This window comes from Myxine glutinosa, chromosome 2 (genome assembly GCF_964187855.1).
Source record: "Myxine glutinosa chromosome 2, kmMyxGlut1.1, whole genome shotgun sequence".
Lineage (NCBI taxonomy): Eukaryota > Metazoa > Chordata > Myxini > Myxiniformes > Myxinidae > Myxine > Myxine glutinosa.
Window position 1 is genome coordinate 107,643,844 of NC_136262.1, and position 23,270 is coordinate 107,667,113.

Consider the following 23,270-nt stretch of genomic DNA (forward strand, 5'->3'; position numbering starts at 1 on the left):
TTCCAGTAAAAACCCCTGCTTAAACATCCAAAGTGCGAGGTGTGACTACACCTGAACTCTTTTGCTCCTCGTTTTCCCGTCTGTGGCAATGCCTTGCAGACGCCACCCCACTCTACCATCCAGGGCTCCCCAGCAATCGGTGGATCGCTATCTCATGTTGTCCTCCATCCTTCCCCACAATCCTAATTTATCTCCATTAAGCCTTCCTAACCCAACCCCAATTATTTGTACTTTGCTACGTTTCCTCCCCGCTTTTCCAGTTCGGAGGTGCAGGAGAGAGGGGAGGGTAGGGGGGGGGGAGGGGGGAGGGTAGGGGGGGGGGGGGGAGGAGGGTAGGGGGGGGGGGGGGGGGGGGAGGGGACTACCATCAGGCCATACCCTCCTTTAACGTTCTTTTCCATGAGCCTCCATATTGGACAGACAAAATATTTATGTATTGGTTTTCATTTTTACTCCCATATTCTGCTTCTCCAAATGTAGTTTTTTGAAGGTGATCATTTGTTCAAAATGCTTGTTGCTGTGGGTTCGCTTCCTAGTTGGTTTAATCACATGTTGACTATTCATAACTTTGGTGTATTTGTAAATATTATCACAGATCTCGCCCATACGGATGGGATAATTCCCCCAGAATGTGTATCTTCGGAAAATACTATGATTGGACAAGTGTCCGCTTGTTTGACTGCTACGCACTCGTCAACCACTAGATGTCCAATGAGATTCAAAATTGGTCAAACCAGACACTTTTCAAATTATAGTCTGACACACACACACACACATATATATATATATATATATATATATATATATATATATATATATATATATATATATATATATATATATATATATATATATATACACACACACTCGCCAAAAGCACCTGGCGTTGCCCGGGTTCTTTTTGAATGAATTTACTACTATAATTCAGCTTTTACTCCAGCCTGGTGTTGCCTTAGCGGTTAGGGTGCTGACTTGGGATGAATGATCCCGGTGTGTACCCTGGTTAAGAATAGGTACACCGTATCCCTGCGCATCGTAAGAGACGACAAAGGGTTGGCGTCAGGAAGGGCATCCGGCCATAAAAAAAAAACATTGCCTCAAACAGGGAACCATGATTGTCATGGGGCCCGCAAGGCTAACCCCTGCTCGAGCGGGGAAAATGGCCTTAAAACGATCAATCATTCATTCAATTCAGCTTTTACTCGCGGCCGTAGAAGATTGACTACTATAATTCAGCTCGGCTTTTAATTGCGAAATGGGCCCAGCCCGGCCGAGGTGGCCTCGACCGGCCTCGCCACCTAGCCGAAAACCTTCCCGGGGTCCGTCCCGACATTTTTTGTTTCAGAGGTTTCCTCCTATCTTTCACCGTTCAGGAGATTAGCGCGTGTAGACCAACAAACAAGAAAAAAAAAACTTTCTCTTATATATATATATATATATATATATATATATATATATATATATATATATATATATATATATATATATATATATATATATCTATATACATACATACATAGACTTGGCATTTAATATGGAATATATATTTTTTCTTGACGGGTTTACTTTCTGAACTCAGTATATCAATCTGGTGAGTTTATTTTACCCTTCGGTGATGTCTTTTTTGAAAGAACCATGTCACTGATTGTCTTTCGCAGCAAGAAGTCAATAACATGATTATATCACAGGTGGCGTGACAAAATGTAAGGACAGGCACATTTGACGATTGGCTTCACAATCGGGTATATAAGGGTTGTTGCGTTCTGTATTAGTGGAAAACAACTGCTGCACGTCTACAAAAGTTATTGCCGCTTCTTCTGGAGATGGTCCGTCAAATTGACAATGCTGTTTGTCATGGAGGGGTGGCTTTACGAAATTCTGGCATGAAACAGCGTGCTATTGCTCGGCAGTATGGCATCACTCAAGGTCAGGTGTCAAAGATCCTGAAACGAAATGGGCGTCCCTACTCCAATACCGAGGCCAGGACGTCCATGCAGAACCACAACGAGAGATGATCGCCAGCTGCACCGGTTAGTCTGCAATGGCCGTACCAAGTCAGCTAATCGGCTTAGGGCTGAGTGGCAGCAACTGACAAATGTGCCTGTATCCAGAAGGCGAGTCAACCAACGACTGGTTCAAGCAGGCTATCGTGCCAGGCGTCCCCTGAGAAAGCCACGCCTGACCAGACAACACAGCCAGCGCTGATTGCAGTAGGCCAGAGAGCACCGTCAATGGCAGCGAGGACACTGGAATCACGTGACCTTCAGTGACGAGCCTAGATTTCTGGTCTATCGTCAAGATGGCCGCATCTGAGTGTGCAGACAAGTGCATGAAGCCCACAACGAAGATTGTATAGTGCCAAGAGTCCAAGCTGGAGGTGGTGGGGTGACCGTTTGGGCTGCTTTTCATGCAGGGGGCAAAACTGACCATGTTGTTCTGAATGGAAACCTGAACCAGTTCAAGTACAGGGTCATTCTGGAAGAAACATTGCTTCCATTTGCTCGTGCAGCCTTTCGAGGAAACTTTGTCTTCCAAGATGACAATGCACGGCCTCATCGTGCTCGCATGATCCAACACTTTCTTGCTGACCGTGGTGTAGAGCATATGGAGTGGCCTGCCATGTCCCCGGATATGAATCAGATAGAGAACTTGTGGGCAGAATTAACGCGTCAAATCGACAACTTGGACCAGCAGCCTCCCTCTGTGCGTGAATTGCAGCAGACTATTGTCACTGCATGGCAAGCGATTCCTGTCCAAACCTTGGCAAATGTCAGTGAACAGCATGCCTCGACGTGTACGTGCTCTCCTGAATGCTCGTGGGGGTTACACGAAGTACTGAAACTGTAATTTTAATGTCCGCAATCCCAGTCATAATTTCGCTTTTGTTTTTGTTGAAATTTTTTTGGGCTAATGTGCAAAATAAAGACATACTTCTGGAAAACGTACAGACGTTTAACACAGTCCCTGTCCGTGAATTGAGTTCGATATCAGTTTACATCACTTTCAAGGATCAACTTATTTGCTTCGAAATGTCAAATGTGGTTTTTTTTCTTTAAAGGTCACATTAACAAAATCTAGAATAATTTCAACATAATTCCAATGAACTTTTGGTTCTAAGTCATCTTGAAAAGTAAGTTCACCCCCCACAAAAAAAAATTCCATATTAAATGCCAAGTCTGTATATATAGATAAAATAATAATAATTATAATATAAATATAGAAATTATAATAGAATGGATTTAAGATATATATATGTATGTATATATATATATATATGTATGTATATATATATATATATATATATATATATATATATATATATATATATATATATATATATATATATATATGTATATATATGTATATATATATATATACATATCTATATATAAAGGAGGAGTGTCTGTGTGTGTGTCTGTCTGGATGTCCACTTATAACTCAAGAACTACACATCGGAGAAAAGTTTTAGACACAGATTCGGAATCAGCATAAAATCCCGGTGGTTTTAGGCTACGTTTTATTTTAATATCAATGGTTTAAAAAAACCGCGCCAGCTGCAATTCCATGGTGTAGTTTGTGGCGGCGCTAGACGTTCGGGGTGTATTGCAATGGTTTGTCGGGTTTGGCTGTGGGTCCAGAATAGCTCCCATTTCCTTATGTTCTTCCACTTTTATTTTGATTCTTCTGTTAAAACGCCTTCCTTATCTACCTTTTATCCCCCCGACGAGGCCTCTACATAATTTCATGCGGCAGAATTTTGCATTTTGAGTGAAAGAAGTGAGACGAAGTTTTAGGAGGAAGAAGAGGCGCGGTCACTGTGGAGGATCTCGATCGTGAGTGGAAATGGCGGGAATTGCGTTTGTATTGCAAAGTAAAGGATCTGCATTCATTCTGAACTTGCATTGGTGGATTGTTATACATCTGCATTATTTTTCATAAAAAAAACTTTATGTTGAACTTTAAGGCTCCAAGCATGGACAATATATATAGCCCTCATTGGTTTCATTATATAGTTTCATTTCATTTCATATATAGCCTCCCTCCTCCTCCTCCCCCCCCTCCCTCCTCCTCCCCCCCTCCCTCCTCCTCCCCCCCTCCCTCCTCCTCCCCCCCTCCCTCCTCCTCCCCCCCTCCCTCCTCCTCCCCCCCTCCCTCCTCCTCCCCCCCCTCCCTCCTCCTCCCCCCCTCCCTCCTCCTCCCCCCCTCCCTCCTCCTCCCCCCCTCCCTCCTCCTCCCCCCCTCCCTCCTCCTCCCCCCCTCCCTCCCTCCTCCCCCCCTCCCTCCTCCTCCCCCCCCTCCCTCCTCCTCCCCCCCCTCCCTCCTCCTCCCCCCCCCTCCCTCCTCCTCCCCCCCCCTCCCTCCTCCTCCCCCCCCTCCCTCCTCCTCCTCCCCCCCCTCCCTCCTCCTCCCCACCCCCCTCCCTCCTCCTCCCCCCCTCCCTCCTCCTCCCCCCTCCCTCCTCCTCCCCCCTCCCTCCTCTTCTCCCCTCTCCTCCTCCCCCTCCCTCTTCTCTCCTCCTCCCCCCTCCCTCCTCTCTCCTCTCCTCCTCCCCCTCCCTCCTCTTCTCTCCTCTCCTCCTCCCTCCTCTTCTCTCCTCTCCTCCTCCCCCTCCCTCCTTCTCTCCTCTCCTCCTCCCCCTCCCTCCTCTTCTCTCCTCCTCCCCCTCCCTCCTCTTCTCTCCTCTCCTCCTCCCCCTCCCTCCTCTTCTCTCCTCTCCTCCTCCCCCTCCCCCCCCTCCCCCCCTCTTCTCCCCTCCCCACCCTCTCCTCCCCCCCCCCCGTTCCCCTACCCTCCCCCCCCCCCGTTCCCCTACCCTCCCCCCCCCCCCCGTTCCCCTACCCTCCCTCCTCCCCTCCCTTCCCCCGCCCGGCAATGCCGGGTACTTCCCATGGCCAGCTGTACGTGGGCTGCTCGAGCGTTGGAAAACCAAGCAATCTTTATGTCTTGGCACCAAGTAAGAAAACCAGAAATGTATACCAAGAGGTTTTGAGAAATTGAAAATTGACAAAACGTCATGTAGGAAATGTGCTGTGATATTGCTCTCAAATATACATGTTCTTTTCATCATATATTTGTATTATTCTTATTCAACCCGGGCGAAGCCGGGTACCTCAGCTAGTATATATATATATACACACACACACAGTATACATAACCTGTCCTCCGACAGGTAAATTCTTCCAGAATTGGTGAATTTTAGTATGAATAATATGCCACGCATTCTCCATACGTAATATGTGACCTATCCATTTCCATCTTGGTTATCATAAGTATTGGTGAGTTGAATGTACGAGATGATTGTGGTGTTGTAATTGTAAAAAAAAAAAGAAAAAACCACTCTTCCTGCAGATTAGTCGTGTGCCAATCACCAGCTACATCACAGCTTCCACCGTGGGCCTGCTACCCACGCAGATCCTAAACTTGTACATGGGAACACGGCTTCGCACAATGGAAGACGTCGTGAATCAGCACATGCTCGGAAGTTATGTCGTACTTTCTCTGCAGGTATCATGTGCTTGCTTGCACCTGGTTTACGGTTATGTCACACAGTATTGCAGAATGAATACAAATCCTTTGTTGAACGATCCATTTTTGAAATCTATAAAAACAATTTTTTCCAAGCTGTTCCACGATCCTCACGCACGCTCGAAGTTAAGTAATTGTCACATTTGTATTTTTGTCGAAACTGTATTTATCTTACGTGTGTGTACCTTTTGCGTGTCCCTCGGAAAATTATCGGTGTTAATCTTTCAGACCTGTAAAAAATAGTCGAGTATTTCGTGCCACGTGGCCTAGTTGTTGAAGCTTCCAACCTTGAGGCCTGGTTCTCTCCGGGCATCCAAAGCGGTTATTTTTCATTCGTGTGTTTGTCAAATTTCAACTCGTTATTTTATCGTCTATGCGTTATTGTTTGTTTCTAGTTAGTTTTGGTTTGAATTTCCTGTAACTCATAATTAATTAATTGTGTTCTGCTCCGCGTGTGTGGCCTTGTACCCCCATCGGTGTTTGTTTACTTAAGACCCCTACATCGTGTTTTGCTTGGCTCTTAGTTTTTTCCCTTCTACCCCGAACATAATACTCTTTGTCTAACGTTTTAAATACGTTTATTTAAAATACCCCCAACCCCAAAAAAAAAAAAAAAAAAAAAATAACCAAAAACATTTATTTTCCTTTCTCCACGTGTACTGTTGTCTCATCCTGTACTTTCTGTCCAGGTGTGCTGTTCGCCCCGCCCCCATTATCGCCTTGCCATCCACCTTTTGCCCTGTCCACGTGACTCGTGGTGGTCCCTCTCGGCTCTCCCCCCCGTTGGTACTTTGTGCATATAAGATTGTCTACGGTTCTGTTTTAATATTATTAAAATATGTATAAACTTTCCCCTTCAGTGTTTTATTCAGTGGTATATTACAACACGCTGTTTTTCTTCCTATTTAAAAGGCTTTTTTCAAATTCCTCTCCATCTCATTCCACATCAAAAAAAAAGAAATTCAATCTCTTTTTCGTCTCCCTCTCTACATGGTCTAAATTCACATTCATTCCACCCCTCCTCCATCATTCTGAATCGGATTGCTAACTTGAAAATCACAACAAACCCAATTTGTTATCAATGTTCGTCTTTCATTAATCATCCACTTTCTAAACTCCCCTCTTGCCCCTCCCCTCCAAATCCCCCCCCTTGCACCTACACTCCTAATCTCCCCCCTTGCACCTCCACTCCTAAACTCCCCCCTTGCCCCTCCCCTCCTAAACTCCCCCCTCACTCCTCCCCTTCAAAACTCCCCCACAACCCCTCCCATTCAAATCTCCCCCCATACCATTCCTCTCCAATTCTCCCTCCTCCCCCCTCCTCCTCAAAGCTGCCTCCTCCCCACTTCGTCTCCCTTCTATCTCATACCTCCAACCCCCCCCCCCCAACCTTCTACCTTCCTCTGCCCCCCCCTCAAACAACCCCTCGCTGTGCCTCATCCCTTCACCATCAAACCTTTCATCCTCCTCATCCTTCCCTTTCTTGGAACTCTTCTGTAATCTCTGACACACTATCAACTGCTCTTCCTACCTCCCCCTCTCATCCTTCATCTTACCCTACTCCTCCCCTCCCCTGTCCTGTACCCGATGCTCCCCCTCTCTCCTCATTAACGGTATGGACCTCAAACATCCGGGGCCTTCACTCAAACCTGACTGATCTCTCCATACAGGTTGCTTCTGACAATCCAGACTTGATCTGCTTAACAGAAACTTTCCTCCTTCAAGATGTCTCTGATTCCTTAATATCTCTTCCTGGTTACTCCCTCCTCCGGTATGATAGACCTGAGCCTCGTCCTGGTGGTGGGGTGGCTATCTTTATCAAAAACTCTTCCTCACTCTCCTTGCACTGCCCTCTCTCCTCCTCACCCCCAGGAGTACCTCTGGCTACGGCTTCCTCTCCGCTCCCACCTTTTGTTCATATGTGTTCTGTACCGTCCTTCAAACAGTGATGACTCCATTTACATTTCACTGTCTGACAACATGGACCAACTTCTATCCACTCATCCCAACTCTCTCTTCCTCATATGTGGTGACTTCAACTGTCATCATGCCAGCTGGTTGGGTGTGGGTTCCTCTCTCACCAGTCATGGCACCTCAGCAAAGGACTTCTGTGACTCACTGGGATTGACACAATCTGTCAATTTCCCGACCCGGATCTCAGCCAATGGAGTATCTTCTCTTCTAGACTTGGTTATGACAAACTTCCCTGCTAATGTCTGCTGCTCTTCTTCTGCTCCAATCGGTTCTTCTGATCATGTGCTTGTCAAAGTGGACATCTCTCTGGCCATTCTCAGAGAGCCTCCTCAGCGTCGACGAGTCTGGCATTTCACTCAGGCCGACTGGGACGGTCTTCAAGCAGCCATCAATCGTCTGGACTGGTCTCCCATCTCTAATGCCTCTGACATCAATTCTTCCTGGGAATTCTTCCAAAGCAAACTGCTCTCTCTCATGCACAGATTTATCCCATCTCGTCTTCAGTTGTCTTACCCTTCCTCCCGTCCATGGTACACTGAATCTTGTGGTGAGGCAGTTGCCCTGAAACAACTTGCCGTTGCCTCTTGGAAGGCAAATCCAAATGAAGGCAATCTCAGTTCCTTCCACCAAGCTCGGAACAAGTGTGTGTCTACCCTCAGGAGTGCCAGGAAGCACTATCTCTCCACACTCAAGAATGAACTCTCAAACCTGTCTCCTTCCTCCAAATCCTGGTGGCGTCTGGTCAAATCCGTTTCTGGTGTTTGTTCCCCCTCCATCCCCTCCTTACCTCAAATGGCCACACAGTTGACATTGCACGTGACAAAGCCGAATGCCTCAACTCTGGGTTTGCCTCAAAATCTTTAGTCCCAAACCCATCTCTCTCTGTTCCCACCTTTCCCAGTCGAACCCAACTGCTCCTGGACTCTGTGTCCTTCTCTCCTGACAAGATGGAGGAGTTTTTGTCTAACCTCGACTCTGATTCTGCAACTGGACCAGACGGCATCAGCCCACGGGTCCTAAAATCCTGCTCTGCCGCTCTATCTCACCTCTCTCTGTTCTTTTCACCCTCTCTTTTGCTCAAGGTCATCTGCCAGCATCTTGGAAATCAGCAAACATTACTGCTTTACACAAAAAAGGTGCAAAAACAGATCCTTGCAACTACAGACCAATCAGCCTGCTCCCAATTATCAGCCAAGTCATGGAATCCATCATTGCTTCGGATATGAAATCTTTCCTCTTCTCCAATGGCTTGATCTCCGATCATCAATTTGGTTTCAGACCAGGTCACGACTCTGGACATGCTGCTTCTGCTTTCTCAACAATGGATGGAGGTCCTCAATGCCAAACAGGAAATCAGAGCCGTCTCCCTTGACATATCACGTGCCTTCAATACGGTCTGGCACCCAGCTCTGCTCACCAAACTCTCCTCGTATGGTGTCCATGGAAATCTCCATGCATGGCTTGCGGACTTCCTCTCTGGTCGTAGTCAACGTGTGGCCCTGAATGGATTTCTCTCATCTCCCCTTCCTGTTCAGGCTGGAGTTCCCCAAGGCAGTGTTCTGGGCCCTGTCCTTTTTCTGGTCTTTATCAATGATCTCTCCGACTCTCTGGAAAATTCTCTCTATCTCTTTGCTGATGACTCCACTCTCTGCCGCTCCATTCCTCTTCCCTCAGATCGGCAGTCTGCAGCCTCCTCACTCTGAAGACTTGGACAAAATCAGACTGGTCAAACAAGTGGAACATGTCTTTCAATCCTGACAAATCTCACACTCTTACTCTGTCTCTCCAAAAAGATCGACTGGACAACCCTCCCATCTACTTTCTCAACAATCCTCTCCAAGAAGTTCTGTCGCTCAAGCTTTTGGGTCTCACTATCTGCCATGATCTTTCTTGAGAAAACCACATTTCCAAGCTGGCCTCCAAAGCCAGTCGCCGACTGGGCATCCTCCGTCGTGCGAAGTCCTTCCTCGGCACACCTGAGCTCCTCACCACATACAAGGCTTTCATCCGCAGCTCAATGGAATACTGTTCTCCCCTATACTGCCGGTGCTCCTGCCTCACACCTAGCTCGGCTTCACGCTGTTGAAACCAAAGCTTTCAGAATTATTGGAATCTCCCACGATGAAACTATGTCTGAGGGCCTTTCACTCGCTCACCGCAGGCAGGTAGGTGGTCTTTCTGTCTTCTACCTTAGGTCTTTCTACTCCTCTCCGGCCTTGCTCCCCCAGCTCTCTCTGTGCTCTGTCCCCCAAATATTCCGACAGGTCGCACAAGATCTGCCAGCAACCCTCTGATGGTTAAACTGCCGAAATCATGGCTCTCTGCTCACCTTCACTCTTTCATTCCTCTTTTCTCCCGCCTCTGGAACAAACTCCCACACTCCCTTCAATCCCACTCCTCCCTCCAGGTCTTTAAAACAGCTGTTCACCACCATCTCTTATCTTCCTCCATCCAAAACCTTGATCTTTTCTACCCCCGCTAATTCACCCCAGATCCACCTTGTTTGAAATTCCAACTTCTTTCCTGGAAGTCCTGGCAGTGTCCATATGTTTTATACCTCGCCCACTCCCCACCCCCTTCCCATGCCCACCTCAAAGCCCTCTCCCTCCCACAGATATCTCGATGTCTCCATGTCTCTCGGTCCCTGCTCTCAAATGTTATGTTTGTGTCCTTCCCCCTCTCCCCCCATCTTGTCTACCGCTCCCGATGTTATATGTTTTATGTGTCGGTTTGTCTTTCTGTGTGATTAATGTTCGCTCTTTCATGAGCCTCGATCTTGTATACAACAAAAAAAAAATTAAATTTTTTTTTATGGTGTCTTAAGGCTCATCGTGGAGCGCACGCACGCACACACACCTGAAAAATCTTTTTGTAAAACGACTTGTTTGGCAAAGTAAAAACGTAAACTGCTTGAATTCCCAAATTGTTTGCATTTGAAGGAAAATAACGTCCATTTTCTCTCCTATCCCTTCCCCTCCCCTAGTTTTGTATCAGTGTGGCACTAATGCTTTACGTGGTACGGAGAGCAAGACAAGAACTTGAAGCCATTGCGTCCTATGGCAACGCCAACATCGCACACACTGATGGCGACACACATCCAGTTGCTTTTACGGGTGTGGAGGATGTTTGAACTATGCACATGTAACTAATGAACATTCATCACTGGGGGGACCACACACACACAAACGTTACTGGGGGTTGGGAGGACATGCACGTACATACGTAACTGAGAACATGTTTTGCACAATGTCGGTGTTGTAAACTTGCTTCGACACTAATCGGGTCAGGAGGTGAATGCACTTTTGTAGGCCTCGGCGAGACACATTTGTAGCAGCGGATTATGGGTGAAAGTTGTGCTACAGGACACTATTTGATTGAGTTATTCCTTCCCCCAAAGTCAAATGTTTTAGATTATGCAATGGACACAACTATCCATAATTGCACGGAATTATTTTATTCCCTCCCCTCCCAATTGCCAAGGATTACATTTCAGGTTTTCTTTTTTTTTGTAAATAGTAAAATATCTTTTTCTTATCGTGTCGCTTTACTGTACTTGTTAATGTCTAGGCAATTGCGATAGAATGGATTAAGAATCCCAATGCAGACAGAGCTGACAAAGTGCAAGTGGTGCATACCATACATACCCTTTTCCATGAAAAACCACCACTTTAATGGGAAGGGTAGCTATTGGACTACAAACCATGGCAGAAACTGATCAAGCTAGACATAGTCCGGCAGAAGTATGACTGAACCTGGAAATTTTATGCAAAGTTTTTTTTTTGATTGATTTTGGTAGCCTAGGATCTACTCTTTCAGAATCTGCCGGGTGCACTCCGTGCACCCTTGATGGTTTTGAGAAATTCAAGATGGCGTCCAAGAAAAGGCACTTGGTAGAGCGCACACCTCTGCCAGGGTGAACAGTTTACGTTTTGTATCCCACTGATAGGCCAGATCTGGATTCGGACCTGAGCCAAAATTGATTGGCTTGTTCTTGTCACCTAAACAACTCATCCACCAAGTTTTGTCACAAGTTGTCCAAAACGTTTTGAAATATCGTGCTTTATATAGTTTTTGGCCTTACTACTTGATGGTGTAGAATAACTTGCGAATTAAAAAATTCTCGTATCCAGAGCCGTATTTGGATCTTCACCAAATTCGAGTCTATTCGTCCTTGCCTCACAAACCTGTCCACCAAGTTTCGTCGGAATCCGTCCATAACTTTGAGATATCCTGCACACAAACGGACAAACAAACTAGAAGAGGTCATGCAGAGCACGATACTTGCAAAATCGCCCCCCCCCCTTCCCCAAATGGTTGCCATTTCATCAAGATTAAAATTGACGATCTTGATCAAAGCTTGGGTCAATAGGATGAAAAGTGACGATTTTTCAGATGAAAATTGATTTTAGAAGTTTGAGCTAGAGTTGACCTTTTGACCAAAAAAAATAGTTGGTTTCTCAATTCAGTGATGCAATATGCAAATGCTGTTAAATTTTCAAGTCAATCGGATGAAAAGTGATGATTTTTAGATAAGTTTATGATTTTAGAAGTTGTACCTTGAGTTGACCTTTGACCTCAAAAAAGTTGGTTTCCCTATTTAGTGAGGCAATATGCAAATGCTGTAAAATTTTCAAGTCAATCGGATGAAAAATGGCAATTGCAGAAATTTGACCTCCAGATGACCTTTGACCTCAATCAATAGGCTTCTCAATTGTGACGACCTCTACAACTCGGTGAAGTTTCATGATCGGTTTAGAATTGTGACCTGTAGGCCGATGACAGACAGAATAACAAACGCAACCGACCAATATACTTCAAAAATCTTAAAACTGTTGCCATGGATACATCAAATTGTCCATTTCATTAAGATTTAAATTGATGATTTAAAGCTCGGGCCTATCGGATGAAAATTGATGATTTTATCAGTTTGACCTGAAGTTGACCTTTGACCTCAAAAATAGTTTTCCCAATTCGGTGAAAATAATCAAATCCTGTTTAACTTTCAAGTTAATCGGATGAAAAATGACTTTTAGAAATGTGACCTCGATCAATACGCTTCTCAGTTGTGACTACCTCTCCAACAAGTTTCATGCCCAACGTTTTGGAATTGTGACCTGTGGTGATTGACAGACAAACAATAACAAAGTCGACTGACCAATATACTTGAAAAATCTTCGATTTTGCAGGTAACAAAGAGACAGGTGAAAACGACCTCAGTCAGCCTTTGGTGGCAGAGGTAATGAGCAAAAATAATAAAATAAAGTCAAAGCCGAGCAATCTGGCGATTTATTTCCCGTCAAATGTCCGCACGGGAGTGCTGTGCAAACCGCTTGCCAAGCTTTCCGGTGAAAATCTGCGAAATCCCCCAAAACACAAACCTTTTGGCAGTGCAAGTAGTTTCGGTTGCATTTCCACCGTTCAAAAAGACCAGAATCTCGACGTCGTATCATTTTTTTTTAAATTGCAATTTGCTTTGTACATCAAACCAGCATTAAAAAGTAACGGGGACATGCAAAAGAATGCAATGCCATTCCACACGAAATGCCTATATACAGATCGGCCGGCTTATCCGTTATTGCACCATTAAATAATAGCTTCTCAGCCAATGGAGAGCCTCGCACCCCCGAATGGCAAAGTCTGCTACCCCCCACACGCGACTGAGTTGACATTTTACAATTTTCAGTGCCTTTCAAGTCTATTGTTTAATTATTAGCTTGAGCAAAGCTGAAGAAGAAAAGAAAAAAAAAAAGCATGCAGAAGGCGAGTAGATTCGTGTTCCTTGCAAATGTAATGGTTTCAAATTTTGAATCAAAAGCAACGTTTCTTACCAAACTGAACAAGTCGTTTCAATGTCCACCGATTAGGTTGGATGCCGGCACACAAACTTGGAATGGTGCTACAAACGGTACCCAAAAACGGTAAGAAAAAGTCTGACCCGTTGTTTTGCATACGTGAGCAGAGGATGACGGAATCTCTGGTAAAGTCACCTCATTATATCCGGCTTCCACCGCGTACATACGCCAAATGGAGAGAAGGCAACTGGCTGGATACCCTTGGCAAGCATCTTTAAAAATCAGGATATCCTCATTTCGCAACATGTTTCTCCCACCCGACGAGTAAATACATCAGCCTCCGCAGATCATGATGTAGCAAGATGAGAAAAAGAGGGGGAAAAAAAAAATCGAGGAAGGAAAAACTGGACAAAGATTTTTCAGATGAGCAAAACAACCTGAGCATTGTCGTTTTAGCTTTTCAACACGATAACAAGCTGTCATCGTCGCTGCTCTCGCATCCGCCATCTTGTCGCACGACCCTCTCACGTGCCACCTCTGGCGAAATGCGAGGACGGGCTCCACCCCAGTCTTGGCCTCTTGCGACTTGCCCAAGTTCAAAGTTGTGTCGCCAGGAATTGTTCCCAGCTGGATCCTTTGCTTCCTCGACAGTATCGTCTGCATTCTGTGTCGGCGAGGGGCAATCCTCAAGTGCAATAAGCAGGGGGATATTGGATGAAGAGGAGGAAGAGCTGGAAGAGGAAGATGTGGACGATGAAGCCGCCGAAGAACTGGCAACCTGCGCGGTCCCTGTAGAACACCCGCGTTGAGGTGAAGGGCTAGATCGTGGTATGGCAAGGCGCGTGCGGAGACTTCGTGCCACATTGCTCAGAGAGCTGAGGCCTGGTGAATCTCTGCCAGCGGTAGAGCCAGTTCGGTTCTCGCGTAACGATGCACAATGCTGTACATTCTCCACGACCTCCAAATGTACCTCATTGACTTGAAGTAAACCGATTGGCCTGACAGCCGGTGCCTCGACAAACGAAAGCAGCGGGGCTTTCTGAGGGAGTGTGCCGGCTACTGCGCCACCTCCGTTCTCAACTCTCTCATCCCCCGGGTGAGAGCTGGTCTCTTCAGATTCGTCTGAATCATTACCGGGGCACTCGTGACCTATAATATGGTCCTCTCCAGGGCAGCCGGTTCTGCTGCAGTTTACCCCATCTCCAGCTTCATCCCCACTGTTGCCGGAGGTACTACCACCGTGGCCTCGCCCAGGAACCCGGAGCAGACGGCAAAGGCGCCGCCAGACACGGCTTTGTTGTCGTCCAGAGCGGTGTGCAGTTCCACCGGCCGACAGTCCCAATTGGGAGCGCATTGCAAGGCGAAGGCTTTCAAGTACAGAGGCCTGCTTATGGGGATGAGGGGAGACAGCAGAGGGGGTACATTCACTTAGTTGTGCAATAAGTGTGTGTGGCATATCCGTTCTGCACTGACATAGAGTAAAATGCTGGTGTAAATATTTGTCAAGTCATCAAGGATTACTGAAAATATGGCAGTTGCTGGAAGGCCAGTCAAAACACGGTTGAGGAATAATAAATGCTCCTCAGGTGAGGGAGGGATCTTCACCTGGCTATGAGTGTGCACAGGAAAATCCTCCACTGGGGGCACGAGACCCTGGGCGATAAGCTGGCTGTACGAAGGAGGTGGGTCTCTGCACAGCAGCTCGGCATCAAGCTGAGTCAGAGGGTTTTCAAACCATCTGCACACACGACGTACGGCAGAGGAACACTGAAAACTTCCTATCTAGGATTTTAAAAGCATCATTGACGTCAGTTGGAAAATGGAAGTTTGGAGACATCATGTGACTTAGAGTCCTGATCATCCATCGGTCCCAATTCCGCTGTTCACGGGTGCGGTGGGTCCCACGGCAGAACACCCACCAATTGGAAATGCAAGCAGCCTTATAAAGCGAATGCTCCACACCATTGTAGACGTTTAAAAATAACGAATCCAAGTACTATGGATGCTTGTTCAAGGAATGTCGAGGAATTTTAGTAATTTTTTTTGTTCGGAGGAACTTGGATCCGAAATTCGGATTTGTTTTTCTTTCTAGAAAAGTTTTGCAAAGACTCCGTTTGAGTCTGGCCAAAAATGGAGCCATTTGTTCATGTCACGTTGCTCTTGAACTTTACAACTAAAACCAAGTGATTGACATTGTGCACACTGAGGTGCAGGTAATAACACAAAAGGTGTGGCATGACCTCACTGGTCACTGGCGTGTCATGAAGTTTGGAAGTGAACTTTGGGACATCCAATCTCTTTTGAATGATTATTATAAATAGGGTTTGACAACAATTATTGGGATTATTATTCCCCCTTTTCTGCAATACCCCGGTTTAGAATAGGTACACCGTAGAATAGGTACACCGTATCCCTGCGCATCGTAAGAGGCGACTAAGGGTTGGCGTCAGGAAGGGCATCCGGCCATAAAAACATTGCCTCAAACAGGGAACCATGATTGTCATGGGGCCCGCAAGGCTAACCCCCGCTCTAGCGGGGAAAATGGCCTTAAAAACGATCATTCATTCATATTCATTCTGCAATAGCAGGAAGTGAACAGAATAGCTTTATAAGCGAACTTCAGGATGCATCAACAAGACTGTACCTACTATTCGATGATCAATTTCACAAAATACGCAAGTACAAGGGCGTGTTGGAAAAATAATGCCTCCTATTCTTTTTCTCCAAAACGGGTAAAAATATTCGAATGAAAACGCAGTCCAGGCAAATTCTTCCCCTTACTTGCTGCAAAGTTTCATGATTACGACACCTGATGTCTTAATGCTACGTGAGTAAAGATGGCAGCGGGCAGCATGGCGTTGTCAGTATTGTGAAGCATAAACACTGGAGGTGAGAGTTCGGATGAGATGACTGGAGATGGGAGTTGGGATGACTGACTGGAGATGGGAGTTGGGATGACTGACTGGAGATGGGAGTTGGGATGACTGAATGGAGATGAGAGTTGGGATGACTGAATGGAGATGAGAGTTGGGATGACTGAATGGAGATGAGAGTTGGGATGACTGAATGGAGATGAGAGTTGGGATGACTGAATGGAGATGGGAGTTGGGATGAGATGACTGCAGATGAGAGTTGGGATGACTGACTGGAGATGAAAGTTTGGATGAGATGACTGGAGGTGGGTGATGGGATGCTATGACTGGAGATGGGTGATGGGATGCTATGACTGGAGATGGGTGATGGGATGCTATGACTGGAGATGGGTGATGGGATGACTGACTGGAGATGGGAGTTGGGATGACTGACTGGAGATGAGAGTTGGGATGAATGAATGGAGAGGAGAGTTGGGATGACTGAATGGAGATGAGAGTTGGGGTGACTGAATGGAGATGAGAGTTGGGATGACTGAATGGAGATGAGAGTTGGGATGACTGACTGGAGATGAAAGTTTGGATGAGATGACTGGAGGTGGGTGATGGGATGCTATGACTGGAGATGGGTGATGGGATGCTATGACTGGAGATGGGAGTTGGGATGACTGACTGGAGATGGGAGTTGGGATGACTGACTGACGAGATGAGAGTTGGGATGACTGAATGGAGAGGAGAGTTGGGATGACTGAATGGAGATGAGAGTTGGGATGACTGAATGGAGATGAGAGTTTGGATGACTGAATGGAGATGAGAGTTTGGATGACTGACTGGAGATGGGAGTTGGGATGAGATGACTGCAGATGAGAGTTGGGATGACTGACTGGAGGTGGGTGATGGGATGCTATGACTGGAGGTGGGTGATGGGATGCTCTGACTGGAGATGGGTGATGGGATGCTATGACTGGATATGGGTGATGGGATGACTGACTGGAGATGGGAGTTGGGATGACTGACTGGAGATGAGAGTTGGGATGACTGAATGGAGAGGAGAGTTGGGATGACTGAATGGAGAGGAGAGTTGGGATGACTGAATGGAGATGGGAGTTGGGATGACTGAATGGAGATGGGAGTTGGGATGACTGAATGGAGATGAGAGTTGGGATGACTGAATGGAGATGAGAGTTGGGATGACTGAATGGAGATGAGAGTTGGGATGACTGACTGGAGATGAGAGTTGGGATGAGATGACTGCAGATGAGAGTTGGGATGACTGACTGGAGATGAAAGTTTGGATGAGATGACTGGAGGTGGGTGATGGGATGCTATGACTGGAGATGGGTGATGGGATGCTATGACTGGAGATGGGAGTTGGGATGACTGACTGGAGATGGGAGTTGGGATGACTGAATGGAGAGGAGAGTTGGGATGACTGAATGGAGATGAGAGTTGGGATGACTGAATGGAGATGAGAGTTTGGATGACTGAATGGAGATGAGAGTTTGGATGACTGACTGGAGATGGGAGTTGGGATGAGATGACTGGAGGTGGGTGATGGGATGCTATGACTGGAGATGGGTGATGGGATGCTATGACTGGAGATGGGAGTTGGGATGACTGACTGGAGATGGGAGTTGGGATGACTGAATGGAGAGGAGAGTTGGGATGACTGAATGGAGATGAGAGTTGGGATGACTGAATGGAGATGAGAGTTTGGATGACTGAATGGAGATGAGAGTTGGGATGACTGAATGGAGGTGGGTGATGGGATGCTGTGACTGGAGATGGGTGATGGGATGCTATGACTGGAGATGGGTGATGGGAAGACTGACTGGAGTTGGGAGTTGGGATGACTGACTGGAGATGAGAGTTGGGATGACTGAATGGAGAGGAGAGTTGGGATGACTGAATGGAGATGAGAGTTTGGATGACTGAATGGAGATGAGAGTTGGGATGACTGACTGGAGGTGGGTGATGGGATGCTGTGACTGGAGATGGGTGATGGGATGCTATGACTGGAGATGGGTGATGGGAAGACTGACTGGAGTTGGGAGTTGGGATGACTGACTGGAGATGAGAGTTGGGATGACTGAATGGAGAGGAGAGTTGGGATGACTGACTGGAGATGAGAGCACCATCACAATCCCGAGGGTAAGAAACGGTTAATGGAGTACCACCACAAGGGATCACCAGCCCAGACTTGGATCTGTCAGATTTTCATCTCCAACCTGAACTTAACACCTTTGTAGAAAACATTTTTTCTCCCTGACCATGAAGTCAAGGCCGCTGTGAAGCTCAGCTGGTTCAATCAGCGAGTAGGAAGCACAGTTCTATTGTGACGGCATCATAAAGCTAGTTGAACATTGGCAGAAATGTGTGAACCGCAGTGGTGATTATGTTCAGATATAAATGTGAACCACGGCAGAATCAAGATGTTGGTATCTGTCTTTGTTTCATTTGAATATGTTTACCTGTTTTGGAGAAGAAAAAAAAGAATAGGAGGCATTATCTTTCAACACGCCCTCGTACATTACGTGACGAATGTGCATGTCCATAAGTTTGTTGTGCGCACTATGCAAATACCGACCCATTGCGTACCCTTGAGGCCGCACCTTAGCAATGTAGCAATTTAGCTTGTCCTACGTCCTACAAAGAAGCTTTCAAAAAAAAAATCTCAGAATTCTATGTTATATTGATATTCTTCAAAGTTGCATAAAACAACGATATTAAAATACGCACTGGTAGTGACGGGAACGTAGAGTGTAAAGTTTGCAGGAGCAGCCAAGGGCAATGACCAGAAGCAGACCACAAATGAGGCCACCGATGGTGGCGGCCGTGATGACCCGGCGCGGTACGATGACGGGACAGTCCTGCTCGTCCGAACCGTCTCCGCAGTCATCCTGCCCGTCGCACACCCAGCTCTCAAAGATGCAGCGATGGCTGCGGCAATGCCATGTGCCCGGCTGACAAACCAAGCAGTGGCGCTCATCCGTACCGTCGGCACACTGCGACTGGTAGTTGCATCGATCCGCAAGACTGTAGCAGCGTACAGGTGAGCTAACTGTGAACAAAAGGTTAAAAACGGCAGAACCATGGTAAAAAGTCAATTTAATATCACAGCTATCTTTGAGTATTCAAAAAAATTAGGAAATCAAAGGTTTTATTTTTTGCTATGATGAGCACTCCTTTTTGCATCGTGATGATACACATGGCTGCCGAAGCAGTCTCTAGGCTATCGGGCACAATCTTGGACGGGTCGTCACTCCGACGCTGGATACTCAAATGGCTCATTCATCCCAAGAAGCTGGTACTCATTTTGCCGACCTCGGAAGGATGACAGGCTGAGTCAACCCACCTGGTGTTAATTTAACGGTAGAACAGGGGCTTGAACTCGTGACCCTAAGATCTCAAGCCAACCACCGTTAAGCCAACACCAGGCTCCATATGCAAGTAATATCCACTTACCACAAGGTATGCAGGAAAATTTGTGGATTTTTATACAGTAAATATTAATAAACAATTGAAGTAACCAACACCAGTTACATGAATGTGAATTACAACAAACCACAGACATGATGCGACTGATAAAATAAAATAACTAGAGTTCATGGAACACCCTACTCCTGGGGCTGGGCCTGAGTTGTATGCATTTATATGTATAGGGGAAACCCCATTTTTATATGGTAGTATAGGTCCTAGGCTTTAAAAAAAATTGGGTTCTCGCTCGAAATCCCTATAGATTTTGCCCAGCTTGCCCCAAAAGTTGCCCGTCGGGCGAGAAACCATACCGGTCATATGTTGGCCATTTCCTGAGCGATTTTGACAAACTTTAAAAAAAAATAGGTTTTTTGGGGCGGGGGACACGTTTAAAACAATAAAAATTCGATATGGAGTCTCTATCAAGTGATTCCAATGTCAATCGAAGGAATCGAACCATGTTTATAGGACTATAGGTACTTACTACCATCACTGGCTTTGATATATTCGTGATTGTCATTTGTGAATGTGTTTTAAGATATTTTTTAACCCTTTCTTAATCTCTCTTTCCATTTCAGATTGGAACTGACTAACATCATGATGGAAGCGGTCAATCTTAGCGCTGCGACTGATGCTGCGGTGGAGTTTGATGAGGAGCTTTGTATTATTTGCCAAGAGTACACCCAAGACAAGCTGGTGTATACACAACATGGGTGCGATCAGATTATATCCGCAAGTGAGACACGACAAGATGCGGTGCTCGCAAGGTTGAAGAAGTTGACGCCTGGTGCTGTATTCAATTATCATGTCACAAATGCGTGCTACAAGGGCTACACAAATAGCACCAAAATTGCCAAGCTTAAGGAGAAGCAGAAAGAAGCATTGAAGCAATCTGTGCCCTCTCGTGATGATGCATCAACCCAGTCACTAACACCTACTACAACTCGTTCACAGTCAAACAACATGTGAACACCGGCTTGTGTGGCACCTGGTCGTGCCATGAGTACTATCAGTATACATGCGTCATATGTGGCAACAAGTCAGTCAACCGTGACTTCACCAAATATAGAATCTGCGAGAGCAACCGAGCAAACATATTCCTAGATGCGACCGTCTACTTCCAGGATGATGTTTTCCGTCGAACCTGTAACCTTCAAGACGAACATGCTGTGTATGGGTCTGATATTTATTATCACAACCAGTGCATGTGCAAATATATTCAGCAGTATGAACGCTCCAGAACTTTTAGTGCCCCTGTACAACTCAATGCCAAGCAGTGGGTGTGGAATGAGATCGTTGACGAGATTGAGATGGGTCTGAGTGCTGGCAAGGGTTATGAACTTTCTACTATTCGAGACCAGATGAACAGCCACCTAGGAGGTAAAGGTAATGTCCAGAATAGGGATGTGAAGGTCCTCCTCTACAAGCAGTTCAACGACCTGATAGACTTTGCTTACTCAGATTCTGCAAGAAAATGCCACATGGTATTCTATGTGCTGGGTAATGAGGCAAATGTACTTGCTGAGCGTATCCGATCAGTGAGTCCCATGCAATTAGTAGCAGCTCAATTCAGAGCATGCTTGCATGACTACGACTTCGACTTAGATGATCGCTTCTGTGATGCCCAAGATTTAAAGCAAGCCTGGTCAAAGATGAATATCCCAGAGCCCATCCTGCAGTCTTATGGCCATTTGTTTAAATTCAATCCAGCCACATACAGGGCCGCAGCTGACCAAGATAACAAGTGACATGCAGGAAGATGTCGATGATGTAGACCAGGAGGAGGAAAAGGTGCCGTGCAAAGATGGTTCTCTTTCAGTCCAGCGATGTCGGAAAATACAGACCATGTTCCAGCACATGTTCTACATTCACCATTCTGGCAGAAAAAGAACACCAATGTCTGTATTGAATGCCGAGTTTGCCCACAGTCTAGGACGTGGTGGCAAAATCTTTGTCACCTCTCTGAATCGACAGGCGCTGGCCATGAGCTACACTGAACTTCGCCGGTACCAGCATGACATGGCCGCGTTCACTGTCAACCAAAATGAAGTGGACATGAAGTTGCCAGCCCATTTTGACCAAGGGAACTTCACATCAGCAGCAATGGACAACTGGGACCACGAAGGTGCAAATTCATCTGAACATGATACGGTGTGTGTCCTCTACCAGCATAAGCCTAAGGCCATCTTATCCAAACCCAAGCGCTCTGACACATCTGTAGTTCATGGTCCGAAAGCCCTAAAGGAAGTATTGCCATGTCAGCAGCTACACGAATTTGGAGAAAATCTGAAAAAGTATGACCTACCCACATCCTACAGAGGCCACGATCAACCAGCAGTCTACGATGACACTAGGCGGGACAAACGACTATCCGATATGGCTTGGGCCATAGGCAGACTTAACTTGGAAGTCAGTGATAGCCACATGGCGGACTTGGTATATCCTAAAACTCAAACTATGCGATCGTGGAGCGCAAGCAATGCGGTTTGGACGGATGACAATGCGAGGTGGACGCGGCAAAACTGTGCGATATATCCCACTGCACATTCTACACGAACGTCAAGGTCAAGACGTTTGCAATGTCCTTCCTGCCTTGCACTGCTTGACTGGATGTGATGCAACGAGCAAAGTAGGCACCAAGAAAGCTGCCCTCAAAGCCCAGCCCACCCAATTGCTTAGAAATTTCGGTAAATAAATGACAATTACACCCGAGACCAAGGCTGATGCTGAAAAATTCCTCGTGCTGGTGTTGAGAGACTAACCAATTTTCGTGCTTCACACAGCTTCGTGCCCAAATACGTAGTGTGTTCAAAAAGTATCCGACCTTTATTTTTCGTGCGTAAAAAAAAAGAAGCTAGGGAGGCATTGATTGGTGCACGTATGTAGGCGATCCTAATGCGCACGCGTGAATTTTTTCCCACCTGCAGAAGCTGTCATTCGACGGCAGACCGCCGATGAGTGAGGACATGTAAGTGAGCGCCGTCGGATTTTCGTTTTTGACAAAATGATGGAAAAACTTGAACAATGCTACTGCATCAAATTTTGTGTTTCATCAAACTTGCATCAAAACTGCAACTTGGTTTCTGGGTCGTACCCATAAACCCAGGACTCATCGCCAGTGATCACTGTGTTGAGGAAGCTGGGATCGCTGTTCACAGTCTCCAGCATGTCCTGTGCGATCTCCAAATGGAGTTGCTTCTGCTCAATCGTTAGCAGCTTTGGTACGAACTTCGCTGAGATTCTCCTGAAGCCCAAATCCTCCTTCATAATGGAATGAACGGTGTTGAATCTTGCGGATCGTTTCCACTTGGGAATCGCCAAGCTTTACACAAAATTTGATGCAGTAGCGTTGTTCAAGTTTTTCCATCATTTTGTCAAAAACGAAAATCCGACGGCGCTCACTTACATGTCCTCACTCATCGGTGGTCTGCCGTCGAATGACAGCTTCTGCAGGTGGGAAAAAATTCACGCGTGCGCATTAGGATCGCCTACATACATGCACCAATCAACGCCTCCCTAGCTTCTTTTTTTTTTACGCACGAAAAATAAAGGTCATATACTTTTTGAACACAGTAGTATATCATTAGACCAAGGGCTCATCACATCAAAATTTGCCTCCAACGTCAGAGGG

At 46.2% G+C, this 23,270-nt stretch overlaps 2 protein-coding genes across 3 annotated transcripts in view; one reads left to right on the forward strand and one right to left on the reverse strand.

Annotated features, from left to right (window-relative positions):
* TMEM64 (transmembrane protein 64) overlaps positions 1-11,034 on the forward strand; it is a 30,170-nt gene extending 19,136 nt beyond the window's left edge. The window contains exons 3-4 of the mRNA XM_078772621.1: positions 5,350-5,505; positions 10,484-11,034. Of these exons, the coding sequence (XP_078628747.1) occupies positions 5,350-5,505; positions 10,484-10,630 (303 nt within the window). The 3' untranslated portion in view covers positions 10,631-11,034. The remainder of the gene's footprint in view (positions 1-5,349; positions 5,506-10,483) is intronic.
* Positions 11,035-12,758: 1,724 nt separating this feature from the next.
* The window catches only part of LOC137421439 (low-density lipoprotein receptor-related protein 12), a 47,024-nt gene continuing 36,512 nt past the window's right edge, over positions 12,759-23,270 (reverse strand). Inside the window, exons 8-10 of one of the 2 annotated variants that reach the window (XM_068107513.2) lie at positions 18,902-19,223; positions 14,898-15,030; positions 12,759-14,676 (exon numbers count right to left, since the gene is read on the reverse strand). In XM_068107513.2, coding sequence (XP_067963614.1) covers positions 13,753-14,676; positions 14,898-15,030; positions 18,902-19,223 — 1,379 coding nt within the window. In that variant the 3' untranslated portion in view covers positions 12,759-13,752. Of the gene's footprint in view, positions 14,680-14,897; positions 15,031-18,901; positions 19,224-23,270 lie in introns of both variants that reach the window. The other variant, XM_068107512.2, reaches the window with a different exon arrangement.